Source organism: Myiozetetes cayanensis, unplaced genomic scaffold (assembly GCF_022539395.1).
Source record: "Myiozetetes cayanensis isolate MyiCay16 unplaced genomic scaffold, myiCay2020 scf19, whole genome shotgun sequence".
NCBI lineage: Eukaryota > Metazoa > Chordata > Aves > Passeriformes > Tyrannidae > Myiozetetes > Myiozetetes cayanensis.
In genome coordinates this window covers 7,057,293-7,079,130 of record NW_026087400.1, presented here as the reverse complement: position 1 = coordinate 7,079,130, position 21,838 = coordinate 7,057,293, and the positions used below count along the sequence as shown (strand labels likewise).

The 21,838-nt window shown below is 39.5% G+C and overlaps 1 protein-coding gene across 2 annotated transcripts in view; it reads left to right on the top strand.

The window, feature by feature from the left end:
• Positions 1-21,838, top strand: part of GNAS (GNAS complex locus) — a 139,463-nt gene that overhangs the window by 88,801 nt on the left and 28,824 nt on the right. For both annotated transcript variants that reach the window (XM_050313953.1, XM_050313954.1), the window contains exon 5: positions 11,477-11,574. In XM_050313953.1, coding sequence (XP_050169910.1) covers positions 11,477-11,574 — 98 coding nt within the window. The remainder of the gene's footprint in view (positions 1-11,476; positions 11,575-21,838) is intronic.

Sequence of the window (21,838 nt, the reverse complement as noted above, 5' to 3'; positions counted from 1 at the left end):
TCCAAACAGCAAGGGTCACTGTAGTGTGAAAGGCAGCAGAACGTAAATAAAAATATAGGAGCTTTAACAGTGAGATGCTAATACAGGAGTCTGGCTCCACATGTAATCTAGGATTCAAAGAGCAACTTTTGTATTCTGATATTCTAATTCTTTTCTTAGTCTGTGTCTCCATCTGTTTGCTTTTGCAGTTTTTGACTTAAAGGAAATGTGTGTCATTTGTGTAGACCATATTGTTCTGAATGGAAAAAAAAACCTAAAAAACCCAACAGCTTGAGTTAAAAATAATGGTACAGTGCAATGCTAGGTTAAACATTCCCTTCAAAGCTGGAAATTGAGTATGTTGGAAATCTATTAATTCAGCACACTTGGTATTAAGAAGTTAGATTTCTTGAATACAAGTAGTAGCATATGGGGAAAGGAACAGGGTAGTACTGACTGAAAAGAATTCTGTCCACATAATCGTGCTGGTGTTTTAAAATATTGCAGTATTTAGTAGGTAAATGTGTAGTTGAAGCCTCCAAATGGCATTTCCATCACTATTGTCCTTTGATGCATTTAGCTCAGCACAATTTTATGTGTGTTTTTTTCAGTGTCAAAAATCAACCTCAGAAGTAGTTTCAGTAATTCAGACTAGCTGTGTATCTGTCTCAAATGTCAAGTGATGTTGGGTTAGCTGGGTTATAAAGGTGATATTTTTATTCCTCTTCTGCATACCAGACAGTGGTTAGGATATTTTCTTCATCCCCAGTACCAACTAAAATAGTGGCCCTTTTCTCATCACTTTCTTTTGCTCTTACTTTTAGAAGAGGGAGGGAAATGTTATCGTTACATCAACATTTCACACACCGTGATCAACCAAACTGAACCAAGCTACAAAATAAAACCTCTTCACTTTGGGTCATAGTCCCTTTATAATTCTCAGGTTTTAATGAAATGTTAAAAATAGTTGGGCAGGGTTTCCAACTGCCTATATTTAATTGGTCTGGACTCAGCTGAGGAAGATGCCTCTTGAAAATACCATTATAAATTCAGCAAGATGGTGTTCAAAAAGTAGTCGAATCACAGTATTAGCTACTGAAGGGCAGAATAACAGGGCAATGAATCCAGCCTATGGCTCTCTAGATTAAGGCTGTTTAGAAGAGATGTGATCATTTTTAGGGTGTTGATGAAATTGTCTGCAGGTCTCTTGGTCCTCCTCTATTTATTACTACACTGCTCCATTGTAGTTATTTTGAATCTCCTACTACCACTGCTTCTGAATAGTTTTATTCTGGTTTCTGAGTGGTGTCCTTGAGGCCAGCCTTTACCACATGCTGGCTTCAGCCTCAAAGCCCAGCTTAGCACCCCGTGTGCCCACAGCCATCCCTTCCCTCTCCTCCACAGTGTGATGTGCCACCCGCGCTCAGCCAAAAAAACCTCCGCTGGCTCGCCGGTGTAAATCAGACCATTGAACCAGCACAGGTTAAAAATAACCCTGGTAACCCTTACTCCTTCACTCTTCTATTTTTGGGGAGATTATTTTTAACAGGGATCAGTTTTGAGGGCAGATTTACAACCTGGCCCCCGTGGGCAGTGTGGTACAAGGGAGGTGGTGCCCGGTGTGAGGTGCATTAACGTGCAGCGGGGTCAGATGGTGGGGTTGGAGTCCTTAAAATGATTTTGACACCAACATCTTCAAGGAGGTAACAAGATAATACAACCTCAGTAAGAAAAGATATGAACTGGGATCTCTTTGCTGCCAGAAGTGTTCCTTAATTATGTAGGCAACAGAACAAAATTATCTGTCCCTGTAGATAATCACCCTGATGTGTATAATGATAGATATATTATTATTCCTGTCTAAATACATCATGGAAGAAGACGAGAGCTGTTCTGGTTTGACAGCATCACTGGCTTTATAATGTAATGACAAACATCCTCACTGCAGTGGGGGACATTTCCCATGGGGACATCTCAAATGTCACAGATTTTAGGGTGTGGAAGTAGGCAAAATGTTTTCTTCAGTGAAGGCACACATGGGAAGCTGGGAAAGGTGAGAGACAGGGCCTGGTTTCTTGGGTGTCTGGATAATACTGTATGCAATTTGGAAAGTTACCACAGAGAGAAAATACTGGGGCTCCAGCTTTTTCTTGTCCAGATTCTTTTTATGATTTTGAGCATGACACTTCAATGTCCTCTATACTTTTTTTTTTAGTGCCCTTTATATCTTGTTACCTGTAAAAGAGTGATAAATATGTATCTTCCAAGTTGCATCTTGAGGTGCAAAATTGATAGAAAATATGGATATATAAAGTATTTTTAGTTTGAGAATGTTAATGGTGTTAACAGAAAGGAAAATGAAAAGTCTTACAGATAGTGTCAGTGATGTGGTGATGTGGTGCTGCATCCTCTGAAATAATCCTTGCTTACTCGTTTTTAAATCTCTATTATCTTATCTACAGAGCAGCTCCTTCTTAATGGGCTTCCAGATAATCCAATTGAGTTTACCTGCTCAGAGTTTAACAGGACTTATGTAAAGCTGGTTCTCCTATCCTTTAATAGCAGAAATAAATTCTTGAATACAGTTTAATTAAAGAGTTCTTTTGAAACCTTCTTTTAGTGTAGGGTCTGTGAGGCAGCCACTTGGTTTCATTTCTGTTTCTCATAATTAAAACATGTATAACTACTAACGAGTTGCAAATGAATCTCCTGAAATCTCTGATTTTTGTCCACATGGATAGATGCCTGATATGAATGTTTTATTCTTCATGTGTGACTATCAATATCTAGCAAATTTTCACATTGCTAACCCATTTATTGGCAGTGATTTTTTTTTTAATTATTATTATTATTTCTGCCCTTTGAATTCTGCAGTGCTTCCACTGAGGTGTTCACATAGTTCTGTTGAAATTCCTCCAAGAATTTCCTTAAATTGGAGAATGTGCAGTCCAGGACTTTAAACAATGGGCATTATCTGCATATCTTTTCTGTAGTGCAGTTGCTTTTATAGTACTAAAACCCATCCCTATATTTTGCTTTATTATTTATTTATTTGATTAGCATTTGAAGTAGATGCTAATGCTTTATTCTGAACTTGTACTTTTATCCAATAAAGTCCCACCATACCATATCATATTTATAGGTTCAGAAGTTCGTGTTTAAAAATTCATTTGAAGAAATCACAACTTGATTTCTCTTGATACATCTTCTTTGTTTTCCTCAGAGCAGTCTTAAAGAACAAGAACAGATTAATTCAATTTATGTTGAAATAGAAGAGCTGTCAGCTGAATTAAACAGGAAATAGGCCTAATTTAATATAGAAATTCTTAAGCATTTTCTGGTTTTAATCACAGTAAGAGACTATCACAAAATATTGGTGTTTGCCTAGATGAAATAAAATTATACTGTGAGCCTCCCTGGTACTGCAATGGCTCGAGAAGAATTTCTCAGGCTTTATGGAGACTGAGCAACATGTAAATGTGCTAATTGCCCTGTAAACATGGGTTTGCGGCATACAACAGAAATTGCCTTTGGTCTTTTTGTACAAAGACTTGGAAATGTGATGGTAAACTTGCTTCTAAAAGAGTAATGACTTTGGCTTTTTAATTTAGTTTATGTCATGTTAAATGAGTAAAGGATGAACTTGGATGAACATGGAAGTAGCTAAGAAGAAAAAAGTGAAAATTGTCAGGATCTATTTTACATTTTGATTCTGTAGAGTAGTCCTTGTTCTTTTTTACATGTGCTAAATGTAAAGTTGTTTTTCAGTTTTCCAGTACCAAATACAATCTGTTGTAGTGTGGCTGTGTTGTGCAAAGTTACCTTTTCCCGTGCAGCCATCTGCGACTTCCCAACAGGGAGACTTTTACATGGAGTAGTGCAACAGGGAATGTGCCTCCTCCTTAGTTTATGAAGTTACCACAGAACTGAAAGGACATGTCAGGTCCCAAATCTTGAGGGAGGAAAGAGGCTTTTCCCTTCCAGGCTGAGAGGGAAGCTGGTGAGAGCTCGTGTGGGACTGAAGGTGTGCAGATGGGCAGGTATTTGCTTTTGTATTTGCTCTGTGTGTGACTCCAGGTTCTGATCCTGCCACAGCCCTGTTGTGCCTGGAGCTGACCCTGGTCGAGGTTTTCAACCTGTCTTAGAAGAGTACATGACGTTTCTGCAGTGTTACAGTAAAATTTAAGATTTCTTTTAAGCTCCCAGGAAACTGGGATTATTTACTCTTTAAAAAAACCCCAACAAATAAGCAGAACTTTCAGTTTATCTCTGAATTATATGTGAGTTTGATTTTTTTCGTGTAGACTGTATCATGAGTCTATGAATACTTTTATGAACACAGATTCTGCTTCTTCAGAAAGGCTGTAAGATGGTTAGCGAGCTGTCCTTAGGATCTGTCAGAATTGAAAATGAGAACTATTTTCTCTTGCACCCTTTTCTGCTGGTGGAAGTTTCTGGCAAAACGAATCTTTTTGTTTCCAACCTGAAAGGAGGCAGCAGAATTGCAGTGTGGTCCCGGGTGTTTCTTCTTAGCACCCTGTAAGATAATAAGGTCATTTGATTTGACTGTTCAAGTTTACTATATATTCATTGAACAAAAAGCAACTAAATGATGTGGTATGAAAGATAGTTTCCAAACTCTAATTTAAGGCTCAAAGGAAATTTCTCAGAGTTTTATTAAACCTTCCTTCTTAACCAGAGTTCTGCAAAAATAGCTGATGGATGAACTGCCTCTATTGCCGCTCTCCACTGCCCCGGGGTGCGATGGAATGGGGTAGAAGACTTCATTGTTTACCAATAAGTTAGCTCCATTAGTGAATTGCCTTCTTTCCATATATTGCACTCTGAAGAAGCAGAGGAACACTGAGTATTCAGTTCAGAACTGCAGAGGGATCTTGATGAAATGGGGAGCAGGGTGCACATACCTGCCAGCTCCCACCTTGGTGCTCTCACCGGCAGTGAGCTCTTCCTAAATTGCATGAGGAGCTGTGTGAAGGGATGACATCCCAGCTATGTTCTAGTACCAGCAGATTGAGTTTCTGTGCAATGAAAGTAGTAATAAAAGAGAAATAGTGTAATACTGTGGTACTGAGGACTTTTAACCAAAGGCACTTTGTAGATTGCGGATATGGATTTATGCGTTGGCACATTTCTCAAATGCTGTGGTGTTTTGAAACTCTTAACAAAGGGGAATAATGTAAGCTCAAACTTGACAGAAGTTTCTTAAATAAAATCTGCTTCCTTTCCCACTGGCCATTCCTTGCAGCAACGTCCAGTTTAATTTGTGCTGCTGGAAATGCGAGGATACTGTACGCAGAAACCCAAAATATTTCAGCATCATTCTTCCTTTCCAAGCATAAAAAACTGTTGATAATGAGACTGAGTCCTTGCTGAAAATATTTCTGACTCAGTTATGGGAAGTGCTGAGTACTGTGGCCTCTCCCAAAGAGTTTTGTATTCAGCTCTGGACACATGCCAGTAACTGGAGAATATCTTCAACTATTTGTAGGTATGTGTTTCCTTTGTGATATCATCAGCATATTTTCCCTAAAATAGCAAGCAATAATTAACACTTGTTCACACCATTAGGAATGCAGATGTTTCCCTATTCAAGTGAGTGGCTTATTAAACTGTCTGATTTGACAAATTTAACACGTTCTGGTATCCCTGCACAAACACAGGGGGAATGAAAAGATGCCATGAGTTTCCTTCTCCGAGTGGCCTTACAGTCAGTAATAGTCACTTAAATTTCAGATACGAGCAGTGAAAAATAAATCAATTTGTTGTGTATTTATCTATCCTGGAAGGAGAAAATCAGCTCGTGCAGTTTGTCTTGGAATGCAGTGAGCTGCCCTGCCATCCTGTGACCTTGCCCTGTTCCAATGTGGTCGGTCAGTGGAATGCAGCAGAACTGCCTGCCTGTCAGGAAAGGAAAGTTCCTGTGCCCCCACCTTGCAGAGTAGGTCTCTAAAGGGGTTTGAAAACCAGTGGTCAGTGTTATTTTTAAAAGCCAAACACATTGGGAAGCAAATGTCCTCTGAGATACAATTTTACAGTTAGAAGCTGGTTTGCTTTGACCTTTAATCATTAGGTTTGTAAGTCAGTGACCTATTTAAAACTCTTATTATGAAATGTGTAACTCCATGGGACAGTGAACTTTGCCCAGGAATTGAATCCCAGTTTTAACCACAGCATTGTGTAATGGTTGTACACACCTTTTAGTAGGTAAGGCTTTTTTTCAATGGCATTGACTTTTGCTGGAATTAGTAAACTGTTCTAATGAAGGATCCACCCTATATTATATTCTACAAAGAAAAGGTAATGTTGCATGTCCATGCTAAGTTTTCTGTGAATATGGTGTCACAGTGGCAAGAACTCTGCCAATGTTTTTCCCTGCCAACATCCTAATGCCTATAAAACATTGCTTCATAAACATTTTTTTCAAAGTCTCTTGAGTATTTATATATCTGGAGGGAACAAAACCTTGTCCAGTTATTCTTTCATTTTCTACTAATATTTTATGCTTTTAGATTGCCTCTCAAACGCAGACCTTAGCTCCTTTATTTTTTCCCAGGCCCGGAGTTTGTCTCTTGAGGATTATTTTTTTTTTAATAACCAAAACACTCGACCTCCAAGTTCTTTAACACTTTCTCTGGTTTGACTTTTATCAGAACCCCTATTTACCTGCTACCATTTATTCAACTTGCTGAAGTTTTCCAATACAAGTAGGTTTTAAACTTGCTAAGGCTCTGCAATGCCTCTTTTCCAATCCACAATTGTGCCAGCAAGATCTTTCTGGAACAAAGTACTGGTTTCCAAGCATCCCTTTCACATGATGATTTCCACTGTGTTTGTTTTTTTTTTCTCTGGAGGTCTGCAGAGATTCCTGTAAGTGAATACAAGTGATTTACAAATGTTGCCTATTGACTCACTGAATTGGGAAGCTTTCAGCAGGTGGAGAAAGCTTCACCTAATAAATAAAACATAAATAATGAGATTCATTTCACATAAATACGACTTTCTAAGTATTGTGGTGTTATGTTACGATGAGAGATGAGGCTTCCTCATCATCAGCAAGTCATGATCCTTGACTCTGTAATTATCTAAGACCAGAGAAGTTTTACCTGGACAGAGGATTTTCTCTGAGTTTTGTGTAGTTTCTGTGGCCTGTTTGTTCGGGATTGTGCCCAGAATCCAAACTACCGTCAGCCCAGTCTGAGCAGATTCAAAGTCAGGCCCTGTTTGTTCTGTTCAGATTTGTGTTACATTGGCATTCTTTTCCCTGCTCAAGGATTTCTCTCTCTTTAGGGTTATGTTGGTGCTTTGAAAAGTGTAAAGTCTGTTCTGGTGGTGGAGAAATGCTCCAGTCCTGACATACTGCTTAGGAAGAACTCGCTTCTCACCTTCCTTGGTGGTGCCATCCTGTCACCACTTCTGTTGACTCTTGTTGCTTTACACAGCTTCAGCTGTAGTTTAAACAGGATCTTGGGTGTGTGTTGTGGAACTGCAACATTTTTCTTTTTTTTTTTTTTTTTTTTTTTTTTTAATGGAAAATGACATAATTTGAATTTTGTTTTTTCAGTTTTAAGTATGCGTAGGGCAAGAATGGATAATATGAGCATATCAGTGCAAATACTATGGATCATTTGGAACCTAACATTTAGATCCTGTTTGTTGTGGAATGTCATCTCAAACCAAATTGTTATTTAGTATTATTTGTTTCTGTTAGCTGTTTTATGAGGAGTTCCATTTTATAGTGCAAGGAAAACCTGTGTTGATGCTACTGTAGAGTCTGTTATATTAGAATGTGCCAGCAAATGAATCAGTGTTGTGGAAACAAGAACCAGACATGTAAGGACTAGTTTTCTGGATATTTCTTTTCAGGAAATTTTCCTGCTACTTTTGGTTAATTTGTTTCCTAACGCATTATTTTTAGAGCTCTCATACAAATTAGACCTCTTTAACTCAAAACAAACCCTGTTGCTAACTTGATTTTTCTAGTGGCCTCTGAAGCCCCTGTTTTACCTAAATACCTCCCGGATCTTGTGGTTTTACTTGCCTTCCCTGCGAGTAGCCCCAGGCTACGTTCCGTGACTCAAATGGGATGCTGAGGATTTCTTGTGTTATTCTTTCTCTTAAATATTATTTCAGAACTGTGATTAGTGTAGGTGTACTGGGGAGGAGGGAGAATCTGGGTTTTTTTTTGCAACTAGTTACTATGTCTTAATTCCAGAATCAGTCACTACTGTGAGGAGGCTCCTAATAAAGCAAGAGGGGAATTCTGCGAACCTGGTTCTGCCTTTGCTTTGGTGAACACCTTCCTAGTTTACAGTTGTGTAACCTGGGTCAGCATTAGCCCCAGCATGTGTGAAGATGTATTTTGATGTGGCCTAAAGACAAAAAGTGATTTGTTAATAAGAGGCCTTCATATTTGATTATTACAAGTCATGTATTTCAGTTTTTAAAACAAAATTAATACAAACAAATGGCAAAAAAGACCAAAAGAAACATGAAAAAAGCTACCCCAAAAAACCCCACTGTGTCCTAGTATAATAATCTCTTACTCATTACTTGCTGTAGATCCTGATTTTGAAATGCCAATAAAAAGTTCAAAGAATGTGGACTTAAATTCTTTTTCCATCCCACATGGACAGTTCATAACCATACTGAGGAGATTGCTTAAGCATTGCTGGTTATAGTTCAGATTAGCAGGACAGGCATGAAGGCAGTCTTAAATATTTTATTGCTAATTTGGCCTAACAAGGCACAAACACTGATCTCTGTCCCATTCTTGTAAACTCACATATTTTCTTAGAAGTTAAAACTGCCAATAAAACACAGGGAGGACTCTTCTAAACAATATGTAACTACTCTGGTAAACTAAATCCTGGGCTTTTCATTATCAATGTGTTTATGCTAAGGCCAGGAACTGGGTTTATTTTTCATCTCATTTTAAGGGTCTGATTGTGGAAACTACTCCAAATGTTTCTCCACAAGGTATGATGGAGTTTGGAAGTTCTTTGAAGTAATTGTTCTGTATCAGCTCTGCCGGAGTGTCATAGTTACAGTGAGAAGCAGTAATGAGGGAGGATTTTTGAGGCAGTGTCTTACTATGCTGTGACTTCTTTTATTAAGGCACAGCCTATTTTTCACTTTTTATCTACATGTGATGAGAAGGAATGTTTTACTGTGTTTTCTGTAAACTTACCTTTGCCTAGTATTTGTTTACTTACTGTAAAGCAGGATGAAGTGAGTATTTGGGGGTATATTTGGATATAATTGGCTTGGCAGATGCTGACCCGAATTTGAAGCAGATGTCTGGTTTAGAACTATATTTCTGCCAAATAGTTAATTAACCATCTGAAGTCTGGTGTAAGTTATCTTGATGAGAATTTTAAATGGTGTCTGTCCATTCAAATCAGCTACTGTTTCAGAAAAAAAAAAAAATCGGGTACAATTGCTGATTCAATTTTTCAATTTCCCAGCTTTGTAGTAATAAGTGAGTCATATGATGTTCTGTATTAGACAACTGTTACTTTTAAAAATAAATACAGAAACCTACCCCAAAATGGTCTTGGTACAAATATAGTGAGATTGCAGATAATTCCCCCTCCCTCCTTTCCTTTCCTTTCCCCTTCCCTCTCCTTTTTGCTTTGGAAAGATATTTTCCTCACTCTGCTGTGACAGAGTTGTAGATTGAAGGTAGTTCACAGTCTCCCAACTGCCAAGAAACTGGAAATCTTCAAAATTAAAGCATCCAACGAACATAATTCTAGCAGTGGAAGACAGAAAATTGGACTGGAATTAAGATTTTGATTCATCTTTTACGTCCTTTAATAGCAAAAGCAAATGGTTGTACAGTCTGCAAATAGTAAAAATCAAGTAAAATTTTCTTATCTACTTATGCAAGAAATTTAACTGGTCTTTTTGTTTATGAACAGTTCCTAAAAGCATGGAACAAAATGAAAAGATGCATCTCCTACTATATATAAAAAACTCCTATATATTAAAAGAAACCAGAACAAAATTTAGAAGTGTATGTTGCATTTACTGTGTCTGGTGTGTATGTGCAACTAGTGAGTATTGAATAGCAATAAAAGCAAGATCAAATTTACATCTGGTAGGCTGGTTCCATCATTGGTATTCACAATTGTAAGATCACACATATGAATCTTACACAAGAAGAGGATGCTTTGAAAATCAGCATCACTGAATTTACTTGGAGATGCCATTATGCGTCTTTAAGATGCAATTTAAAGGATCTGCTTTCTGCTGCAGTTCAGGTGTTAACATTCTGGTAGGAAAGGGAATTTTTTTTTAAGGACATTTTCAAGTGAAACCTTTGAAGTCACATTTGGATGTGCCCCTTTTTTCTTTGTACTACACTGATAGTAAAAGAATGTGAGAGACTGATATCCCAAGAGATGGAGGAACCTTGAAAATGGCTATACATTCTTTTTCTTTAAAATAATTCTATGGTAAAGAAAAGGCTGGAGGGGAAGAAATAGAATATATACAGCAGCTGTTTTTAAGGTCTTATGCTCTTCTGGATTAAAAAAAAAAATTTATTTGGAATAAGCTACCTGAGCCACTTAGAGTAAAAGTATTTAGTCCAAAACACTTTAAAGCCCTGAGACAGAGCCAAGAAAAGCCCATGGTCGTTGATAAAAGGAATGCCCACAGTGATGTGTGTGTGTATTTAAGTCATCAGGCTGCTGCTGTTCTTTCTAAGTGTTCAGAGTTCTTAGTGATAGCCAGAAATACAATTACATGTTGCACACATCCTGTTGGAGCCAAAGGGAATCTTTTATATATAAAAAAGGGCTTCTGGTTGTGTTTTATACTTGGGTGACAGGTTCAGCAAAGCTGAAGCATTGCATTTTTGGCTGTCTGCTTTCCTATCTTGGCTTATAATTTTTTAAGGTTGAGACAAAACAAGATCTGGCCTTGTGTGCCTGTATTTCTTCCATAGTTCAATGTCTTTTTACACTGTAAAAGAATAAATTTTGCAGATACTCTTGAGTTAAGCGATACAGACCTTAGTAAGATACAGATGTCTGCATAGTCCCTGAAGATACTCACCAACTTGCAAAGTCATGTAAAGCCTAATCATCATTTGCTACCTTTGTGTAAGAATTACTGAGAAGTGTTTCATGGAAGAAAAAAAAAATTGTGTCAGCCACATAAATGTAATGTACAGTGGAATGGTGAGTTAAAGAACAGATTTACCTAATAACATTGATTATGTCATTAATGAAAAGGTAACCCTTCTTATGTTTGGATTCAATCAGAGTGGTGGAGAAGCAGTTCTTCAGGTGTTACAAAATGTTAAACTAAGAAAGCCAACTGAACTTGTAGTCAGGTTCTAAACGCTGTTTAAAGATTTTTGTTAAATGTGCTGCTATTTCCTGTTCATTGCATCATTCAGTGATATGTTACTGTTTGCTGATGCTCCTCATCTACAATCCACTTTGCTAATGCTGTTTTCCTCTTTCAGGAGTTTTATGAACACACAAAAACACTTTGGCAAGACGAAGGTGTGAAAGCCTGTTATGAGAGATCTAACGAGTATCAGCTGATTGATTGTGCACAGTAGTAAGTATTGCTTCCACTGGGCTGGAGGTGGTTTTGTTACTGACTGGTAGTAACTGAGATTTGCATGTCCTGATGGTTATTTTTCCACACCTTGGAAAAGGAGTGTCTGCTACATGGAGAATTCTTGGTAATCAGCTGTTCAGAGAGGTGGGACAAACTGGTGTTCAGGTAGTGTCTATACTGAGAACCTTGCAGATGCTTTCAAATGGTCTTAATACAGGCTGACCCCTTTGTGAGGGGACAGTTGTATTGTCTCAAAGGCCAAATTTCCTGCCTCTCCCACCTCAGGTACTGCAGCAGGTTTCAGAAGCTGGAAAGTGCTTTGGTATGAAATGAACCCATGTTTGTCACTTTGGTTTCTGGCGCAGTTTATTTGTTCAAAAACAAAGAGATGGCAGCAGCAATCACGGGAGGCAGCCTGTGATCAGTCACCAAGACTGCTGCTTATGTGCCTTCCTGCACATATCTGAGAGGTTCATTCTCTTCTGGTATTTACACCACTGTGATAATTAGTGTTGTCTTGAGACACTGCTGCATGTTTGCAGTTACTTATCACACACATACTGTGGTTCAGAATTTTGTGGCAAAGTGCTTGTGATAATTGTGACCATTCCTGGTATTCTCGTTGTGTTATACTCAAGAATTGCAGGACTTATGTTTGGAATATTAATAGTTAAAAACATTATTTCTTAGTTTATACTCTCTACTTCTTTTGGAGACGCTGAAGTAAGGTTTAATGCTCAAAGACATGCAGGTTTCTCCTTTCACAGTATGATGGGCAACTGCAGTTTGTCTCGTACTGCATCTCTTAAAGAGCATTTGATGAAATAAAATCTATAAGGTTCTTTTTTTGTTTGTTTGTTTAGGTAGACTTAAAGGTAAATCAACAATTAACTCTGTTTGAAAAGAGACAAGAGAGATAATTTTACTATGACTTGCACAGCTCTCAGTCTGTAGGAGCCTCTTTGAAGTTTTGCCATTGTTTCCAGTGTGAATTTGTTTGATGTGCAGTGATGTCTTTTGCATTAGGTGACTAATGTTTGATCATTTGGCACGGAGGTTTTTGCAAGTTCAGTTGCTACAAAATAAAAAAATACTACAAGATTTTCATATTCAGTCAACTATCCAGTAAATGGGTAAAGTTGATAGAGATGAGGAAAAGCTGGTTTTGTTTCTGGTAGTGCTTGGTTATCTGTTTCTGGTTAGTGTTTGTTAATAGTTGACTTCTGTGCTGGGAAGAAGTAAATATTGTTGAGCACTAAGAGGGTTTTGTGTTGCCCTTTCCTGAAAGAGGAACAAATTTTGTTGTGCCCTGAAAGCACAGAAGAAAGCTCAAAATCTTATCATCTCTGGGCATTGACTTTTTCGTGGATCAGCAAGGGAAGTGGCCTTCATGATGGCTTTGCCGTCCTGCTCCATCTAGTGGAACACTTAATTCTACATCATGGGCTGTTGAGCCAAAAATAAACCTTGAACATTGCTGACAAATTAGATTTTTTTTTTCGGGGAAAAAAAAAGAAAAATGTTACAGTCTTGCAGAAGGAGCTTTCTAATTGTTAATTTTGGTAGTTCTTGTCCTTTCTGGCATTTTTGACCATGCAGTGGCATTGTTTTTAATAGCAGAAAATGCATAGTAGGAGGTTTTTTAATGGCAAAATGTTGGCTTGGAGGATAACATCACTTTGAAGTGCTGAACTTGTTCTTATCATATTAAATTAAATTAAAAAAGGGACCTGACAAAAATTATTTCCTGAAATTACCCTGGTGAGGACACACTAACAAAAATGTAGCAAAAGCAAAATATAAAATGTAGCTGAGATTCATCAGGTAAGGACTATTTCAATTTGAATGTGCAAGCTGCTGTTGTTAGAGCTATTAGAAGTTAAAAAAGAAAGTTGAGCAAACTGTTGGGCTTGTCAGCTCTTTCAGAGAGGAATTTTGGGTTCTGAACACTATTACCTTTTGAAGTCCCCATTTAAAACAAGAAAGGCATACTGGAAATGGGAGATGGAAAAGTGGCTTTTCTCTTTCAAGATCAATCCAGTTCCAAAAATCCTTTCTTGCTCTTGAAAGTCAAATAAATTCTTAAATATTAATGGATTCTTTGTTCAGTGAATTGCTTTAAAATTCTAAACGTTTCTTGTTCACAAAAATTAACTTTTCAGAGTTGTTTGTAAAGAAATTTAAATTTTTTTCAACTGTCATTCTTTGAAGTGTGAATTGCTTACTGTAAAGTTTGTCTTGGTATGGGCTCATTTAACATTCTGAATTTTTTAAATACGAATGGTTTTTTCACTGTTGTGACACAGTTATATATAGGAGGCTTTGCAAGGAGATTCTGCCAAGTGTTTAAAAATCAATTTTGCCTGTCTTTTAGCAGGGAACAGCAAGGAGGGTGTATCTTACAGGGTCTTGTTTGTCTTCCAGAAATGTCAATATCAGAATGAAATTTGTTTCTGTTTCTGCCCCACCTGCACGAAATGTGTGCAGAGCTCGGGGGATCCTGGAGAGCTCGGGGGCTGGTCTGTCCTCAAGGAGGGGGCACGTCCCAGGGCTCCTGTGGCAACTGTTCCAGGCAGCCTCCTGCCTGCTGAGCTTTGGCAAGTGGCACGAGTCCTTTCCCTCCTATTTCCTTCTTTCTTAGTGGGGTGAGGGTGGCACTGAGGTGCAGGGAAGGCCATTACCTTGTTCCCTTCTGTCTGTCATTGCTGCTTTCAGGGTTGTGCTTTTCATGGATAGAAACTGATTCTACATGGGGCCAGATGAGCTGCAGTCCAAGAGAAGGTCTTTTCAGAGTTCAGGGCTGGATGGCACAGCTGCAGGAGGCTGGAGCATCAGGAAAAGAAAGATGTTCGGGAGATGGTGGCTTAAACATCTGTGGAATGTGTGCTGAGGAGAGAAAGGAACTTTCTGGTGGGTCAGGAGCTCTCCTGGATGGACAGAGGGCGAGGGCAAAGCCTCTTTTTGCTGCACATTCATGCCCAAGAAAGTGGGAACAAATATTCTCAGCCTAATGTGCTGTATCTCCCTAACACAAATGTAGGTGTTCAGAGTATTGAAATGGTATTTGTCACCTGTTGCTGAGCAGTAACTTTAAATACTGCAATGCTTCCTGGTGGATCACTACAACTCTGTGTCTCCCCATGAGAAGGGACCATTTATACGCACTCTTTTCGTTGCTGTGCTGAGTTCCTGGTTGTGGTGGCTCAGAAAAGACCAAAAGCCACAGGTACCTTCCCATTTCCTTGCAGTCGGGATCTTTGGAGTTGTGAAGCTGGAAGGCCCAGCCAGTAACCTCATCTGCTGGAGAGCCCTTCTGGTATCCTGCCCTTTATCCTCAAGCTCCCTGGCTAAATGAAAATGTCACTTTGGAGGAGCCCTGTTCATTTTGAAAGAGTAGCTGCCTCTGCTCATCATGAGCTTTACTGTACTTCCTGCCAAGGCATATTTGACAGTCTTGAGAGGCAGAGAAAGGAAAGGCAGCTTGTTTCCCTTTTCTTAACTGGACTTACCAAGTAATTAGTTTCATTTCTGCTTTTAGAACAATGTGGTCTGTGAGGTTGTCCGCAGTTTGTCTCTGAGAGGAATGTATTCTGTGAGGAGAGAGCATTATCTATGAGGAGGGCAAATTTCATTGCTCTTGCATCTTGCAGGGATTTACACAGAGGAGAAGGAGTGTTCATGCTGAAGTTACCATGTGATCCTGCTCTTGGCTAATTATAAACAGAAGAGCACAGAATTGTCTAGAATACAGAAAATCCCAAACGATGCTAAATTATTTACCATCCTTCATATTTCTCCCCTAAAGGCAGAGGATTGCATTTTATTTAAAATGTATTACTTAATATCAAAAATATAGGAGCCATTCCCACTGTGATGTGCCAAGACCTGTTTGACAAATCTGTGCCTTCTGTCAAATACGAGCAAACTTGATCTCTTTGAAGTGCTGTCATTGCTAATACTTCTACCTCAGGTTTCATTTGAGGAGCTCTGGTCTTAAAGACTCACAAATACACAGCAGAGTAGTCAGAGGAAGAAGGATCTTTCCCATAGGCATGTGCTGTTTGTGGCAGGAGGACATGAAGGATTGACACCGTCCTGGAAGATCTGACCCCAAAGTCTGTGGATAGCCTGAAGAAACTTGCTTTGATGTCAGTAGCAAATCAAAAGCAAAGCCTGAGTACACGAGCCTTCTGCTGCTTTTCCTAGAGTTACTAATATTAGGCTGTGCCCACAGATCCTTGAGTTTTTGCTTTAGTAGCCTTGGCCACTAATTTGAATTGTGCTACGCTCTACGCCGTGCTTTCTCTGCGTACATATCCCCTCGCCGGCGCTTCCTGGTTTTGGCTGGGGTGGAAAAGGAAATAATGTGAGAGACAGTCTTTGCAACCCATTTCACACCCTCTGATATCAGGAAGGGCTGGAAGTAGCATGAGGGAGCCCATTCTCACGCTATTTCCTGCCGCCAGCTCTTCTCCTGCCGCTGCCATTTCGGGAAGGAGAAGGCGCGGGGAGGTGGCTGCTCGAGGTGCAGAGCCGCGGTTCTCCAACTTCAGCACCAGCAGAGCCTCTCTGATACCTTGAAACTCTGCCAGGCTGCTCCAGAAGGGTTTTATGAGAAGTATTTTTTAAGATGTTTGTTTTTAAAATACTTATCAAAGAAAGGAGGGGAGTGCAGCTATTAACCAACTGCTGTGCGGGGCTGCTGAAGGATCAGCGCGTGTGGACACACTGGTTTTTTAATTTCTAATGTGTTACGAGTTGTAAATTCTTTATATTTTTATTAAGATTTACGGTGTGTTTTCTTTCTGGATTTGCAGACTTGTGGAGAGCAATTAAGAGCCCCGATCTGAGCACTTAATGATTTTCTTCCACGTTGATTTCACTTCATGACAAAGTTCCCTTCATGGAACATGTAGTAAAGTGTGTTTGCTCTAAGTCTCACCTTTTTAAATAGTGGCTGATTTATCAGGGGTACTACTGTTAGTCTAGTTTCTTATTCATATTATTTATTCCTTTTTTTTTCTTTTTCTTTCCACTGGATATGATTTTGACAGAGCAGTTTCTCTTGTCTCCTGCAGCTCTGCAAGCCACGTCTGCATACTCCCATTCAACAGGACAGGAATTTCCCTGGCCTGTATTCCTGGCATACACGAGCTTCTTACGGACAGTAACAATTATACTGTTAAACGTTCCCATGAGGAAGAATAATATTCATGTCCCCTTTTACTGATGTCAAGCTGATGAGCTTGTCTACTGCTATGGGAATTCCTTGGCAAGCCAGGGAGTAGACCCAGATCATCTTAACTTCTGATTCTTGGTCATGATTATAAAACCCACCTTACTTTATTCCAGAGTGCTTAGAGATAACTGAATTAGGGTCTTCTCCCTGCTCGTCTTCAACCTGAGGGAATATTGAAGATCATATTTTAAACAAGGTTTAATTTCAATTAAAAAAAACCAATACAGGCCAGGTTATACATTTTCTGCAATCCAGTGGGGCATTAGGTGCAGAAATAGGTTGCTGTAGATGACTGGAAGTATAGTAGCTCCTGTCTTTTTGTGACTTCAGTGAAGTCACTACGAACAACATGAATCCAAATATATAATAGCTGAATTATAGCCAACTTCTCCATGTGTGTGCCCTTTCTTGCTGACTGTCAATAGCAGGGATGTGCCTGCTGGCAAGTGCTCTGAAAACCAGATTACCTAAATTTAGCCGGTAAATGGATTATGAATCCAACACATGTTCCCACTCTTGTCACAGCTAATCATAAATTCATAATTTCAGGCTACACTCAACCCCAGATAAACTTCTCTGTCTTCAAAATAAATTACATCCCAGTATGAAGCAAGATAAAACAAAAGGTGTCCTGGAACAGGTTGAGTGTTACAAATTAGATGCTCCAGTAAGGAAAATACAAATGTGATAGGCCATAATGGCAGAAAGACCTTTACAAGTCCAAAATGTGAATAACTGAAGAAGCCATACCACACGTTTTTGGTGATGCCCACTGCACTGTTCTGAGTTACTGTGAAGGGGTTTAGCTGTTTGCTCTGAGAACCCGATTCTGCCTCCACCTTCACTCACTCTGGCACTTGTAGCCCCTCAGGCCCATTGCCTTCATTCATCTGCTACTTTTATTTCTCCTTTGTTCCACACATCTGTTCATGTGCCAGTTCCTTTCTGGCCTTTGGCTGCAGATGCAACTTCCTTTCCCTGTCTACTTGTAAATACTGGGAATTTGCCTTAAGCTGGAGGCTGGGCTGACCTGATTGAGGAGCGTGAAAAAGCTGGGTTGGAACTTCTTCCCCGATTTCCTGACCCAGTTCTGCATCCAAACACTCAGACTTTGCCTTTTAGTTTAAATGCAGCACTTGCTAGTGCCTGCAAGAGTTAAGGATGAACCTTGGTGTTCATGGGTGCCTGATTCAGTGGAAAGGGATGTTTCTTTCTCTGTTACAGTTAGTTTCATGTGCAAATGGAGCATTTGCTCACACAACAGCTATTTCTTTGTTTCAGTAACATTTACAGGCACAACATTTGCTCAGGTTAGGCATGCACTGGATCAAGAGTATTTTCCAAAGTTTGGCAGGAACGGTAACATTTTATTTAAATAAAATTTGCCTGTAAAATAGTAATTTTTTTTTTTCTGAGATCATAAGCAGACACCCACAGGATTTGGTCAGTAGATTGCTGTGCTCCTCTAACAGAGAAGTTTCATTTTGAATGTCAGAAGAGTATCAGGAGAGTGTCATGAAGGCAGGGTTAGGTAACAGACATACTGACATTTTACATGAAGGAAAATACTGTGGAGATTTATGTGTAGTTTGCTCAGGATGGATCTCCACTAATACTTTCTTTTAGTAGTCTACTTTGAAACCAAAGTTGGTATTACCAAAGAATGTGACTGTATAAGTAACTACTGCTGTCTAAACCTAATAATGATGCGTCTTCAGAAGATAATTCTGTACTAAAAGTATTTGGCTACAGTCCAGAATTCTGCAGACAAAGTTCTTTAGCCCAGTTTCTTGATGGGTGGCCTATACCCGTAATGTTAATTAACAGAGTTAAAAATAATTCACTGAAGAGAAGAACAGATTCCTTGTTGTTACTAGTAAAAATGGCAACCTGTTGTTTGATAAAGAAAATTATGCCTGCATCACCACATGATTTTAAACATACAGATAAAAGGCAAAATGTGCAGAATCCCTGAGATTTCTATTTCAGAAGAGAAAATAAAATAATCTTGAGCTTTTTTTTTTAAAGCAAATGTCAGATGCATATTTTTGTAATTGCTTTCAAGTCTGTTTGGTTCAGTGGTGTCTGGATTTCTTAGTCAACATATTTCTGATACCTGTTCAGGCTTCTGCTTTGTTTTTTGTGGCTCTGTTCTCTGCAAACCTAGAAATGCAAATGCAGTGGAATATTTTTTGTGGGTGAAGGGAAAGAGTTGAAATGCAAGGAGATGGAATATAAGCCAAAACCTTCTGTTAATTAAACTCTTACTAATTTCTGCATTTTAATGGCAACAGGTTCCTCATTCCTTCCCACTGTTTTCTTTTCCCGCCCTCAAAAGTTTTTGTTGTGGCATTAAGTAATAGTGTGAGAGAATATGCAAGAAATGTATGGAAAAACATCTTTTGCCCACTGAGGGGTTTGGAGGAGATGCTGTGAATGTTGTATTGGTCTCTTGCTCTGTTGATAGGTACGAGTTTGTAATAGAGTGGGAATTAGTGAACAACACTGGCTCTGCACATAACTGGGTATTTGTATACAGATTTATTCCTGAAGCTAAACTTACCTGGGGTTTGTGTTGCAAAACAGGTAGAGAGTTGCCACCCTGAAAAGGAGTGTTACCAACTTCTAATCAAGGAGATGTGTAGGGTTGACTTTTGTTGGTCATTTTGCTTGCTGATTTGTTAAGTTTTGGGACCTCATAAATAATTTCCCATCTTATGAAAATGACCAGTATTTGTCAATACATTATCAATATATCAACTAATATATTAGTAAACATGGTGTTGTGTGCGCTCACAGCCCTGACTCAGAGCGCAGTCCATTTTGAGAAATCCATCACTGTTGTTACAGACCTGACACAAAATAATTTTTTCAAGAAATCATTGTGTTGCACTGTTACATACAAACATTAAATGTAGCTACTGCCATAGTATTCCCACACAATTTTACTTTTCTTTCATGACTGTAAAGATTAAAAAAAAATTGAAGAGCCTGGATTCACCTTTACAGGCACTCTCCTCCTGTGAGTTAATTCATTAACAAGCGTTGCTGATTGTGTGGATTCCTTGGGGTTCTGCTGAACAGCCTTTCATCCTTCCAGCAATGCCACACATTCCTGGAGCCAGAGGATCTCACCATTGTAGTAAACACTGGGTTGGGCTTCTCTTGCAGAGCTGATGAGCAGACCATTGGTGCATTTACTGCAGGACAGGCCCAGTGTTGGAGGAGGTTTGGCACGTGCAGAAAGTCAGACAATTGGCAAAGCTACGTAAATGCTGAGAGCTCAGGACTCTCCTGAGCCTGATTGCCTTCACCATGTGTGGATCTTGTGGTGATATTGCTCTTTTTTTCTATATTTTTATTTTCTCTAGGCCCAGAATATACCTTTTTAGTGGTAGGGAAAATGCAACAGCTTCACCCTAAAAATAACTCTGTTTACTGCAGGTGAAACTTCTTTAATGGCATTGCTCAAAACACACGTTTCAAGAAAATTGGAATGAGTAAAATAGTAGATTATTCTGTACACAGTAATCCTTCAATCCTCTGGTTTTTGTGAAGACAGGTAGTGATCAGTCAGAACTAGGAATGAATGAATGAATTGGGCTGGAGTGAATTAGGGTGAGAAGTTAAATAAGAGGAGGAATTGTGTCTATGTAAACTCTGTAAGGTTGACATGCACCTAGGGCGTACTAGACAGTTGTATTTATTGAAGTTTTGCCCATTAATATAAAAAATGTGCTCTGTTTTACTATAAAATTCCCATAACCTTGTTAAAAAACAGAGCAAACAACATCTTGAATTGTGAGTATCGGCCCTAATGGTATAAAAGTCTTGGATTTTAATGCATGATGAAAAACCATAGCTGTCCAATGGTGAGAATCAGTCAAAGCAACTGTTAAAACTCTTATTAATTCCTGAGAAGTAATTTTCACTCACCCTTCCCTGCCATGCTCGTGCAACCTCCATTTGTTCAGAGAAAGCCCTGAACGAGGCTTGTTTTGAGCTGTGGTTCGAACAAACAATTCTATGTGAGACAGAAACAAGCGGGATAAAAAACTTCCACAGAGGCTGCAGCAGCCTTCCCCAGGAATCCCTCCTGCAGGAGGAAGATCTGCAGGCACAAAATAGAGGGCAAGCTATAAATAAACGCTTGAGGGAACAAGAAAGAGCGTGGCATTGATTGCATCATTTTTGCATGGCCTGTGTCAGGCCGGAGCGACGTTCCTGGGTGGATTTGGTGGTAGGAGTGCTGGGATAGCTGATGTGGGGTGCAGTGCTGGTCTGACTGAGAGGGAGGGCCCCTTGAGTCTGTCTGGCTGCTGCTGTGGAAGGCACAGAAAATGCTGCTGCAGCAGGAAAGGGCTGCTGGAACGATGTGCTTCCCGTACGCTCCGAACGCGGAGCAGGTGTGACTGGTGTTTTGAGGATTTTGCAGTTTGCTCACCTTGGTGGGTGAGTAGCTGCTGGAACTTTTTGCCTGACCTTGGGAGCTGCTGTTTCTGGCGTTCACAGAAGAATCAGCAAGCACAACAGCTTTTGTAGCACAGTTGGTTGTTGTTTTTTACGGGAGCTGTTATCGTTCCTGCTGTATTGCTGCAGAAAAGGGACGTCTCAAGATTAGAGGGTGACAATTAGGGGAATACTTCTGTTAAACTAAGACCCGAAAGGATACCATAAAACCTCATTAAGGACTTGCTTTTAAAAAAGGAATTGAAAACCACAGTGCTCTGAAAGACAGAAGGCAACAGAAAATTCCTGATACAAGGATCAAATGAGGCCAGTACATTTGCTGGTACAGTGTGAAAGCGCCAGGTTCGATTCCCAATTATTCCCTGGGCTGGAACACTGCAGATACATCACTGCCAGTCCCAGGGAGAGGGAGCACTCAATGCTGACTTGCACGTTCTCTCCCTCATTTTCCTCTTCTGGGAACTCCACTGTTCCGTGATCCACCAAAGCCTTTCTGTCACTGGTGGCTTCAATTTAAATTTCTTTTGTCTGGTGCTTGCCTCCATCCACAGG